The following is a 13,137-nucleotide window of genomic DNA, read 5'->3' as shown; positions in this document are numbered from 1 at the left end:
GACAGCTTGGCCTGTGAGAATCTCACACCAGACCTAGGTAGATAGTCTGAAGCTGGTAGTCTGAAACCTTCAATGTTTGATTCTCTTGAAAGTAGAATAGAAGAAGGCAACAAGGCCACCCAGTCCTTGCTGTACGGGCCCCTTCTCCCAGAGCGCTCTGTGTGAGTCAGGGGAAGGGCAGAAAAGAGATCACCGAGTCAGGGTAAAGAGGAGAGAGATCAAGTGGGCAAGGTCTTAGTGCTTCTGATCTTAATTTTGGTCTTTAAATCCCAGACCGTTTACATTTTCCACTGAATGATGCAACATATATAGCAAGTGTGCAGAGGAACAGGGACAGCATTTTCTAATTAGAGTATTTTATCTTTTAGGGTCTTCTTGGATGTGTCTTTGCTGCCATTACCATATAAGTGTTTTACAGAAAGCGTAACAGTTTCAACAACTGAAGTTGGCAAAACCCTTACATACCCTGCGGGCATATTATTAATGTATTTGAGTAGAAATAAGAGACAGGTGTTTGTTTGAATCCCCACTCCAAACTGTGTGAAGGAGGTTTCTTGGCTACTTGAGTGACTGCAACAGTTATCCTACTGGGCTTACCCTTTCTATCTGGGTGATAAAAGAGCAAGTTGCTGTCCTTTGTCAGGAAAAATGCTCTGCTTGGAAGTGTATGAGACCTACCTTCAAAGGGTGTATTGAAACCACTCCCACTTTCTATAGGTGGAGTATGGCTGAGGAATAACTTTCTGTAACACTGTCTGTAGAGACATCTCAGTGATGACAAACGCATGTGGACTGGTCAAGTTAGAAAGTCATGTACATCACCATGTGTGATGCTGACCTCCATAGTGCCAGAGGTTTAGCATGACCTGCCTTCCTTTCATCTAGTTCTTGCTCCTTCAGGTGCTGCCAGTCATTCCCTAGCTTGCTTAAAACACCCTAAGTTGATATTCAACCATGAGAGAGAATTTTTACCAGAACAGGCTTTTTTTGGGGAGGAAAAAATTACAATGCTTTAGTAATTATAAATCCCATAAAAGGGTGTTGATCATTAAATTGTGCCTTGCACAGTAGTGTTTAGGATTCTTTGGAATGCTACCATTTCAGAATGGTTTTTGTTTTTTTTTTGTTTTTTTTTTTTGTTTTTTTTTTTTAATGTGCATGTAAAAAAGTCAAAGTCTCACCTTCTGGAAATGTGATGAACTTTTTGTATGATAAAGAGATCGATAAATAGTCTCATTGGGAAAGCGCAGATATTCCTTTATTATAAGAATAATTGGTAAAAAATCATTTCAGATGTGCCTGTGTCTATGGCAATTACAGTCTTCTGCCCTTTCTTAGCAGCTGGTCAAGGCTTCTTGGCCAAAAAATATGAAATCCTGCAGAGATTGCCCTCTTTGAGTCCTTGAGAGCTTTCCGCAAGCAGACCTGTCTGTTCATTAACAGAAGTGCTAAGAGTTTCTTCCTGTCTCAGCAGACCATCAGCTAACTCTTTGAAGACAATGGATTACTTTTTGACTTTCTCTGGATACATTGTTTTGTACTGTTTTATCATAAAATCTGTCAATCCTGATGTTGCTGTTTCCTGGACAGAAAGAGAAGATCCTAAAAGTGGAAACACTTTCTACTTCAGGGTTTAGACTCGCATAAAAATCCAAATTTCACAATTATTAAAACTAAGCCAAATAGAGCTCTTTTCAAAAATGTATTAGGATGTTGCCCCTACATTGTCTGCTGAGAGCTAAGTGTGTAGGGAAATCTCTAGTTCAGCATGTTTGAGAGGATTTTGCTCTGAGTTTTTTCTGCTCTAGCTCAGACAGAGCAAACAGCTGTCAGTAGCTGGAGTGTGTTACGTGATCTTCTGAACATTTTGTCCCATTTAATTCTGCCAAGAAGGATCAATTTTGTGCAGTCAGAGATGTGAACCAAAATCAGGATAGGAGGGAGGATGAAATAAGGAGGTTCACTTCAAAAGTGAAAATCTTACCAGCTCTTTGAATATTGAGAAAAGGTCACTTCTCTGGTAACTATAATGCAAACCTTTAAAATCAGTATTCTATATAATATCTCTGTGAGTAAAAAATAACAACCAGAACCCTGCAATCTAGAAGCATTTCACTAGTCCAATGACAAAAAAACCCTCCCAGTTTCAACTTTGTTCAGAGGATATTTTTACTGGCTAGTTAAAGTGCCAGTAGTTAGAATCCAATATATTGGCTTCTGGTAGAGGCCTTAAACCAAGAGCTGATAACTGCAGTGTAATTGTGGACAACGGGATTCTATTATATATTATATTCATATTCTCTTCTATTCTATTCTATTGACAGTCATTAAGAAAGTTCTCCAATGTAACAATTTGAGCAGTTTTTTTACCACTGATTTCCCCACAGTGGGGTTCTTTGTCACATGTATATATCGAGCATTATGTACATAGAGAGTCTCCTTGATTTCTGATTTCCAGATGCAATTTTCTTATGTGTCAGAGTATTTGATGGTTTAGAAACTCAGGCATTTAGGAATTTCTCCAATTTGCCTTTTCACCTCTGTTGCTTATGCATAGTCAGCATTCAGTATCCCACCCCTAAAGGGGGAATGCAGTTCTTCCGTTTTTTATTTATTTCACTCTTACACATGACTTTGAATATAGGGAATATTGTGTATCACCTTTGGCTGAAGTACTGCAATCCTTGAATCTCAGACAAGCTCTTTCCCCTGCGTGTGACTTCCAAAGCTTTGTTTCAAACTCGGCACTCACTGTTAGCTGCATTTTTCTACAAAGGGACAAAGCAATGCTTGTCACTTCCTTACACTGATTGTCTTCTGCTACCAAGGGCAGCAGAGTTGAAGTTACTATTTCATCTCCAGCAGTGCCTTCCTGCTCTGCACCCACAAATGTTATTTTAGCAAGCAAATAAGCATCCTACAAGAAAAGCTGTGGCAGTATTTGTATTTGAAAAGCTGTGGCAGTCAGGTGAAGTCTATAGTGACTAAATGCTCAGTGCATGTAGTGAGGCACCCAGTTATGATGATCTTGTGTAAAAGGTGTGATAATTTCCACCATAATGCACAAAGTTCTCTTTGCACATTCTTGTTTGTGTAGGCTGGGCCCCCTTCTGCCCTGTTTTGCTGGCATAAGGTTTCTCCTGTGTATGTCAGCCTGAGGTCACAACTTCCTCTCTTGATGCTTGTAGAAAATACTCACTTGCTGATAAAGTTGAAAAAGGACAAAGTCATCAATGCAACACTTATTTATTGATATAAATCACCTGAGTCAGGTGCATCTCACTGAGGATGCACACCTCTCTCTAAAATGCACAAACCTTTATATGCCTCCTCAACTGCTGCTATCCCTGTCCTTTTTTCCCCGTCGGTTGGGTACTCAGGAACTCGTGTTCTTTTTGACTGCCCACTGACTGCCCACGGTGCTCAAAATGGTGCCTCCCTTCCCCTCCCCGTCTATCTCTCTGAGTAACAAGCACTGGTTAAGTCCCCTTTTCCTCCCCGCCCCCACACTCAAGCAGCCTAGGCTCCCTCTAGCTACATCTTTGCCTAAACAACATAAGTATACACCCTTATGGCTGAAGCAAAACATTATTTTATCTCTCATGGTTGATCATCATCTCCCCACTTGCTGTTTCTAGTCCAAAACTCTTCTCTCCACCTTGCCCAGACAAGAAATGAGAAGCTGTTTTGTCATACTGTGCTGAACCACTGAACCACCCATCCATGGTCTTCAAAATGGCCCTGTGGTCCTAAAAGCTGAAGCTTTAATCAAGACCTGCTGCAACAGTGGTTGCTGACCTGTACTATCTATCCACTCCTCAAGCTCCTCCTTTTACTGCAAGTAGCACCACTGGGCCCTGGTGTTCCTGGTCTTCACTTCTAGAGCCACACACTCATTCATTCTTGCTCTGCTCCAGGTCTCCCCTGGTGTAGGGAATGATTAAAAAGTAAGGAATGTTTCTCTTACAGAATTAAATTTGAAAGTTGAGGTGTCTAACTGCCTCTAACAAAAATTTCAGAAACTGCTTTATTTTAGAAAATGAGGCATCCTATTTCAAGTCATTAAAAGAGCTTGTAGTTGATACATCAGCACAGCAAGTAAACTTTGAAGTATCAGGTGAACTTCTCCTGGACACCAATGAACCAGCCAATTTCAAGGGAGCAAATAAAGTCATGATGGATGTGGCCAACCTGCCCCCATGTCTAAAAACTCGACAGAATGCTGGAGTCTTTGCTGTCTTTGCTGTCCTTCACTGTCCTGGCTGCTCCTACAAAGCTGTTCATCCCTCCCCACCCCTGCTGGTCTGGCTGCCTGGCTCTGCTCCCTTGCTGGATTGCTGGCCAGCTCTTGTAGGAGCTTCCCCAGGGAAAGACCTATCATGCCTGACAGAGATCTTCCCCATGCGCTCTATCAGCCAGTCCTGGACCCCTGGTAACCCTTTTCCTGTGTTTTTTGCAATTATTCTTGGAAATTTCCTAGTTTTCTATTTCCTTTCTCTCCTTCTTCCTTCATGAAAAAAAAAAAAAAAGTGAGTTATCACTTTGGATCCAAACATCTAACCTTGTTTGTGTTTTAATCTCACTTTCAGGTATGTCTAGAATCTAATTCCTTTGCTCAGTTGTGGATCACAACAAAACTCACCTCCCCTCACTTTAACAAATTGGAACATCTGGCCGTATGGCTGATTCTCAAATTGACCAAGAACTAGAGAAGCCTTATCAGCCTGCCCACAGTACCTCTGTGGAGCAGCACATCTCCTTTATCCTGACCCAGGCCAGGTCGGGTGGTAAGAGGGGACCTCTGTCCCTCTACAAGGAGTCCCACTGTTGCTTGCACCTCCCCCAGCTGCTGTTGGGGGCACTTAGGCTGCCAGATGGGGGGATGTACTAAATTCCTTTTGTAGGTACAGATCTGCAGGTGGGGTAGAACACCCTCCAGTCTTTGCCCCTTCCTTTCCCACATCTCTCTGTGTGCACAGACTCTGCCTGTGCCCTCAAGTGCAGCAGCGGTTCAGGCTGACACAAACGCTGACACATCCTTGTTGCTGTCAGGAGAAATGATTAGACAAGGTCAGGTACAGGTTAGCAAGACTCACAAGACTGCTCTGAGCTGTAATTAAGATTGGTAGATTGCTGGAAATACTCTCCTTTGCTCTTTGTCTGCTTTGCCCTTGTTCATGCGCCCTAAGAGTTCAGCAATATCATGGTGTTAGCCAAACACATGATGAAAGCTTCACTTGTTTTATCTACCAGCTGCAACTTCATTTCTAAGGGTCTTTTCTTAGATTGTGTGATGTTTTGTTCTTCTATTCTTGTACCTCTTTCTGATGGTGTAAACTTGACCTGAAATACTAATTTCAATCAATAAAGTACATGAGAAATAGCCATTATTATACCTTTATATTTGTGCTATAGTCATTAGTTTAGAATCTTTGTTCTTTCCGTGGGAAGAGAAAACAGGGCTCACTTCAGAGTCTGGAAAGACCTGAAGCTAATTGTACCAACCATCTAATTCTCTAAGTTTTAGTTTTGGGATTCCTTGCAAGAAGCATTCTGGAGCTCAAAATTCAGCTAACATACATATTTTACATTTGAATTAAGTTTGAGAGAAATACACAGACTGTAGGAAGCATGAAAATTTTACTATTCACAAAGCTGAAAATTAATACAAATTATAGTTAAATATTACATATTTAACAATAAATAGTTGAACATTAACAGTGCCCTGGGAAGTCAACCATATTAATATATTTCAGGGTGCTGTGTTCTTTGATATTACTGACAATTGCTAGCAAATTTATAGAAATCAGGGGGGTTTTTTACATAATATTGGTCATGCAGACATTTTTAAGTACATTTCTTTTAACCATAAAGGCATTAAGCTTTCACAGTCCTATAGTCTTAAAGAGGAAACTGCGGAAAAATTCACAATGCCAGAGGTTTATATCCAAGAAGGAGACTAGGAGTCTTGTAACTTTATTCACGTGGTCTATTTGTAAAGACACATTCATCTTGTTCAATTCCTCCTCTTTTTATTTTCTCAGTAATTGTCTTTGCAAACCTTAACTAACATTGATTTAATCTTTTCTTCCTGGGTCTTCTTTCTTTTTGCAATTATTCATGGTGACATAATTTTCTGTCCTCTAGCCATTTCTGGATCAGTAGGCATGGCTACCACCTGCATCCCCTTGATCACATGCTGAATGAGCTGCACTAAGCAGGGTATCATGCATGATAAAAAGATTAGAGTTGCTATAGCACATAAAAGGAAAAAGAGCATTTGTTTAAGCCATAGTCCATCAGGTAACCATGAAAGCATGTCCCATTACCATCTTTTCCATGTTTGGGCTGGTACATGAGCTAATTGTCTTATTTCCTTTGCTGTTTTACCGCTTTTCTGTTGTCTTCCATTTGCAAACAGCAGTTTGAGTAATTTATCTTTCCAGAAACTCCCCCTTCTTCTGCTAATAGATAATCTAACACCATCCCATGTTTAAATACTGCATTCCTCATCCGAGTGGACTCATCAGCAAGAAGGTCAAGAGCTGTAACTGGTTGGTTGTTATTTCAAAGACAGCTTTGGAAACCTATTTATCTAATTCCAACTACAAATACGTTCCCTGGCACCTGATATTAACTCGTTAGGATTCCAAGAGGCTGGTCCATAATGCTGTATGATCTGTTCATCTTTTCCCTGCTTTTGAGCACTCTATCCAGCCAGGGATGTGTCAATTGACTGCTTTTCTCTAGTTAAATAATTATATGCTTTGATTACTAACTGAACTTGTGGTAGCAGAAAACCCTTAACAGTTTGACTGTTATAACCCTCCTGTATAGGATATATAACAAATTCCTGACCAGTTTGGAGGTAACTTGGGATAATCACGTTGGCTACAAATCAAATAATGGGTCTTTTCAAGGCCCACATTCCATTGGCAAAGGGGCATTCCCACATTTTGTCAACAATTGGTGGGTCAAAATATAGCTTGTTTCCTGGGCCTGATGGTTCTCCAGCCAGGGATGGTTCTCCAACAATAGTTTCCCACCATAAGAGCCACCATATTTGCATTTCCAAGCTCCTAAATGGGGTTTCCATTTACATTTACATCCCCAAGTATTTGGTTGGATTTGGACCAGAGCTCACTAAAAAGGATTCAACTTCTGTTCTTATGTTGCCACTTCCACTGATAATCACGGACAACACGTGTTTTACTCGTAAAATTTTCTTGGGGGCAGCTTAAAAACAGGTGGTCAGAAAACCTGTTCCTCCCTACTGCTTTACAGCCTTCAAAATCCCTGTGGTACCTGTGGCAGGATCACATTACCCAGCTACCATTAGTGAGCCTAATACACATTTGTCTTGGGTTTTGTAACAAAAAAAAAGTTTATTCTATTCCATCTGTTGAAACCCGTTTGGGGAGGTGTTTCTTCTTTATCTGTTGTAACTCCAGGGTGGAGGAGGTGACTGCCTTTCTGATAACAAGCCAGCTGTTGAGACTGGGTGGAAGATTGTTTCTTATCTCTGCTCACCCTCCCAGGGAATATCTTCTGTTAATGGGCCATTAAAGCTCACCAATGGCATGACACATTTCATCATCTCATTGTGAGATGCTCCACCCAGGGAGGAGGCGCCAAACCATTTCCACCTAGATAAAAAGGAGCCACAAGTGTCATCAAACATCCAGTGTTCCCACGCGACTCCCAAAGGAAGACTGGACCCATCTCTGCACTCTTTTTCCCTACAGGACCATCTCTACTTCCAACAGGAACACATCTCCCACTCCAGGAGGGCTGACTTTTGGACTGTTTCCAACACTCTGATCAACAGGGTGTAAAGTTGTATTCTCACAGCTTTATTTTAGATACTTGGTGCCATGGTAGTTTTATGTGTTGCTCAGTCATTGACTGCATTTCAAGTTCCAAGACTGGAAAAGAATGATGATCTAATATGCTTACACAAATCAGAGCTCTGAAGTGTGCTGTGCTCCTTAGTAATTAAAGAGAATGTCAAAGTCTATACAATACACTTATCAATTCTAGAATTCAAGAAACTCAAATCTACTACCTAGTTTTAAGTGAGATTACTTTCCAAATGCTTTGGTTACTACAGCAAATACTACCTCTGTTGCAAATAAAAAACAGGAGGTTTAAGAGTACTACAGTAATGAAAGTTCTCTGATTATTTTCTCTCATGTGATCAGTGTCATATGATTTTCTGCCATGATTCTGGATGTTTATTTTCAAAGACAGATGTGCCTGATGAAAAACCTGTGTCAAATATATAATATGTAATGTCCAAGTGTGTTATTCAGGCTTCAGCCCTAGTGCTTGAACTCAGTATAAATCAAAAGTTTATATGTCAAAGCATCTCAGAAGTCTTGCAGCAATTTCCAGTCTTCAAGAAACACTGAGGGTGAAGTTGTGGGGTGGGAATCTGGGGTGTAAAATGAGGTGCACTCAGTATCAGGCTGGGTTTGGACACTTCAGGTTTGAATAGCAGTTATCAGAGAAGTGTGTAGCACCCTGGGGCACCATTTCCTTCAAAGTCACCTATCTGGCATCCAAAAAACAGTCACTCACCTGACTCTCACAGGCACCCTACACACAGCTGAGACAGTCAGCCTTCCAGCAATGCCTTCTTTTTGTTAGTGCAAACATGGGATCAACTGTAGCAATGCCTCAATCTCAGAAGTAGTTTTTGAATAGGCTTATGAAGGCGCTACAAATAATTTTAAAAGTAGAACTATTTTGTCATGCAAGGTCCAGAAATATTTTCTTTTCAGCAGGACAACAGCAATTCTTACATCTTTATGCAAATTAACAATCATCACTAAATTTCATTTTTTATTCCAAAGCAATTTGTCACTTGTTAAAAGCTTCAAAAACACAATAAATTAAATAATTACCAATAAATTGGTAGGGCTATGGGCCTGGAAAAGACATGCTATAAATACTGGGTTTGTGTTGACCATATCCAAATACACATGGGAGTTTAAAGATAGGTGGCCGAGAAGGTACTTACCACTACTCAGGTGTTCTCAACTTACATCTTAAGATAGGTAATTGGAATGCAGAGGAAAATAAAAAGCTTAAGAAACAAAAAATGAATTCCATGAACTTTCTCTTCATTCTGCTCTTATAAGCACACAATTATATTCCTTAGCTATTGCTTTCAAAATGTTTCATAAAATTTTAAGAACAAAACTGAAATTTCAGGTGCAGCCACACTAGGTTTGATGGAAGAATGAAGACATAAAGTGACAGCACTATATACTTGTCCCAACACAGTTCAGTGTTGTACTTTGCTGGTACAAATGGGTAATTCATACCAAGTATTAGTAATACCTGGTAATTCATACCAGGTATTACTAATTTTAACATTATTTACTACTCTCTAATGGAAACAATAAATTGTCTATATTGATTTCTGTGTAATTCTTAAGTAATGGTGAGGTAATTTCCTATCAAAAAAAGCTGTTGCCACTGAACACAACATACACACCTGTAACATTAAGTGCAACACTAAAGATGGAAACAGCTCCTTACAACTGCTTTGCTACGAGAGCACTTCCCTGGGATTTTATATTGTCATTGGAGCCCTCCAACTACACAATTAGGACTGTGAAAGTGACAGGATGCATTTGTGGTTGACAAACTATCACACAGGGACAAAACAACCTAACCAAGCTTCAAAAGGTTATCAAAGATATTTGTTCTAGGGAGTCAGAGTATCAAAGGGAGGTCAGGGCACACTCCTTTCCATAGGAGTGTCATGTTACCACCCACAGGAACTGCCATCCTTCAGGGCTTGGTGCCTGAGTCTTTTGCAAGTTCTGTTGATGGTGGTGAAAGACTTAGAAACCAGCAACCGTCTGAATGCTGCTCAGACACCAGCATCTGCATGGAGGATCAAAATTAGGGAAAACACAGAGCAACTGTGAACAGATAAATTATGACCACATCATCACCCTTGACAACTAACAGCAACAAGAACATGCACTTCTCTGTCCTTAAAACTTTAAGAGCAGTAATACCATTTTTAATCTGCTTTTTCATTATTAACAACTGTCTACTCTTTTTGGGTAGTATTGAGAATGGTAGACTAGAAATACATAACAGGATTAAGATGGAAGTCTTACACTTCCATGCATAGTAGATGGAATGCTAAGCCTTTATCAACAGCCATATGAGGACTTCCCTTGCAGTCCTCACAATTCTGACTTCCAAAAATCTCTGACAGACAAGCAACATTAGTATCTGATGGATGCTTCAGAACTGGACACACTCCTTGAAGACTTTTCACTACAAATGAGCAAAGGAAGGATCAAATCTACATTTAGACTGAATGATAAATGGCTCACTTGCAGAGGATATGGGATTGAAAAGTAACATACACCATAACAGGCCTTACCACCAATGAAGGTAATTTCCATCATCGAACTTCAAATACTTATAATGGAAACCAGAGGGGAAAAAAATAAACTACTGCAAATGTGATTTGTGTATCTGTAAATATGACTGAGTAAAAGTTACAGTTAAAAAGCATAAGTAGACTAATTCCCAAAGATCTACATCATCAAAGCCACCAAGTATTTTAGAGACCTGAGGTACCTTTGGTGAAAATGTACAGACCAACACGTGAGGCCACCGTGTTGTATCACAGCCATGCTGATGGAGAACCAGGCTCCGTGGGAATGCCCTGTCTATGCTCTAGGATACATCTGTGTGCTTCCCAAGCAGGAAGAATTTGTCTGTGGCTAGAGGTGCTCTGACTTAAAAGTTTCCACCCTTGGAAGTGGAATATACATGGTACACATGAACAACCTTATTAGACTCTGCAGCCTAAACACTGTTGAACAATCAAGCTGGAAAGCAGAACCACTCAGACCCCTCAGATCCCGTCAAGATGAAAAGTTAAGAAATGAAGCAGCATTAATTAACCAAGTCCCAGCCTACAATAAATGAGCTTAATACTTAGCGTGCAGCAACTGTGCCTATAGTAAGATTCTTACTTACTACAGGCACAGTTACTATAGTAACTGAGATACTCTGTAGACAGACTGTGGTTCTATAGTAATGCTTTCATATAAACTTGCTTAATTGGAAAAAATACTCCACATTGCAGGAGCAGAAAAAAACTGGAGCAGCAGATGCAGCTCCTGCCACATGACGCCAGGCTAGGTACCTTCCCTAGTTACCACCAGGAATAAAATTCAGTACTTCTAATGTTTTTATGGTAAACCTGGGGAAAAGTAACACTGTATAGAAAAACACAGCAGAAAACTACAAGACCCACATGTCCTTTTAGTTTAAATTTAATTTGTCAGATAGAAGTTATCTATGTACAATCAGTGTGCATTGTAACAATTCTGTCAATAAAGTCATAATTCAAATCTTCTAAAATATTAACTAGCTGCATAGCACATTTGACATTATTGCCCATGTCGAAGAGGGAACATATGAATTTACAATTAATTTTGATTGATTTGGATACTGAAGTGTTCAGGTATTTGATACACCTTCTTTAAAACCAATGCACCTGAAAAGCTTTCCAGAGCATAGTTTAGATAGATATTTCTTACCATTTCATTACAAACAATCACAACACTGACAGTTTAATATGGAAAAAAGACCCCCTCCAAAAAAACTCCACCCAAAATACCACAAACAGACAAACAAAACCAAAACAAAACAAAAATCCCCAAACAAACAAACAAACAAAAAAAAACCCCAAAAAAACCCAAAAACCCAAAACCACTAAACAACCAAAAAAACCCAACCCACACACAAACCCCACCAACCCAACAACGAAAACAACCAAAGCCACAAACCAAAACATACATGTATCTAAAGTATCCAAAAAAGGGAGAACTAAATGGAATAAAGTTCCCTATCCCCATTTTTACATTCTTAGCAGTAACTCCATCAAAATCTTTTATTGAAACATTTAAGTACACTGATTTAGTTTCATAATTGTGACAAGAAGTCCTGAGTTGGTGGGGAAAGGAACAGTCAAAAAAAGCCTGAGGGGGAAAAAAGCTCATTTAATAAATTTACAACAATTTACAGCCATTGTTTGTGTTTCGCTTTTTTTTTTTTATTATTATTTGTTTGTTTTGTAAAAAGGCATTGTAACTGATCACAAACAGGAGAAATCCTGGCTATTTTACAGTTTTAAGTACAGAATTTAAATATTCAAGCTTGTGATGAAAAGCGGCAAGGTGGTCGCAGTGTACAATGTAAACAAGTAGCTTTGGAAAGTGAACAAAGTCCTTGAGAGTTCTTTGCTAAGAAAAAAAATATTTTCCCCATTCCCTCCTGAAATATGAGCACAGGTCAGTGTTTAAAAGTTCGTTTACAAACATAACTTAAAACATTATCAGCCTCAAACCACTTTAACATGAAGAGATTTATAGTAAGATCCAGTCTGAAATGGGCAGTGTTGAGGTCCCTGTAAAAGTAAACATCTTCCATTTCTTAAAAAAAAGTGCCACAGCATTTGCAGCACAGTGCAGCATAAACTTTAAATACAAAAATATTTTTCTTCTGTTGGGATAATAGACCTTGCATCCTGGAAAGAAGTAACAATACTGCTACTGATAGAATATCCCGTCTGTATCTTTCAAGTCATGTAAGGCAATTACTGTGTTAATTTACTGTATATGGCTAAAAGAAGGTCCAGAAAATATCAGTTTTTGTTATGTTTTCCGGCTACTCCATGTATGTTCAGGTGTACTTTTGTGATCTGATGAATGTTCAAATGGAGATCTGTGACCTAGGGGAGACCTTGAACCATAAGGAGACCTCTGATCCAGCGGTGACCTTGGGCCACTACCTGAAGCTCTGTGGTCCATTTGCCAGTCTGAGTGGTACCTGTAATCTCTGGGAGACTTATGATGGCTGTACTCAGAAGAGGAACGGTGATCTGAATGTATCCTGTGGTCTGAATGGGAACGGTGATCCGAATGAACCCGGCTGTCTTTCAGACTCCCTTCCAGGCTTGACCTGTGGTCTCTGCTCCTGTAGTCGTCTAACTTCCTATGTTTACTATCACTGTAGTATCTAAAAAATAAGAACTTATTTGTATTAGTTACTGGTAACACATCAAGAGGCACAATTATGTAAAATTGACAGAAC

General features: G+C 39.6%; 1 protein-coding gene across 3 annotated transcripts in view; it reads right to left on the bottom strand.

The window, feature by feature from the left end:
- Positions 1-12,072: 12,072 nt before the first annotated feature.
- The window catches only part of CHD1 (chromodomain helicase DNA binding protein 1), a 52,206-nt gene continuing 51,141 nt past the window's right edge, over positions 12,073-13,137 (bottom strand). For all 3 annotated transcript variants that reach the window (XM_083884588.1, XM_083884586.1, XM_083884587.1), the window contains one exon: positions 12,073-13,062. In XM_083884588.1, coding sequence (XP_083740714.1) covers positions 12,699-13,062 — 364 coding nt within the window. In that variant the 3' untranslated portion in view covers positions 12,073-12,698. The remainder of the gene's footprint in view (positions 13,063-13,137) is intronic.

Source organism: Zosterops lateralis, assembly GCF_965231275.1.
Source record: "Zosterops lateralis genome assembly, chromosome: Z".
In the NCBI taxonomy this organism is placed as follows: Eukaryota; Metazoa; Chordata; class Aves; order Passeriformes; family Zosteropidae; genus Zosterops; species Zosterops lateralis.
This window is presented reverse-complemented; position numbering and strand designations above follow the sequence as displayed.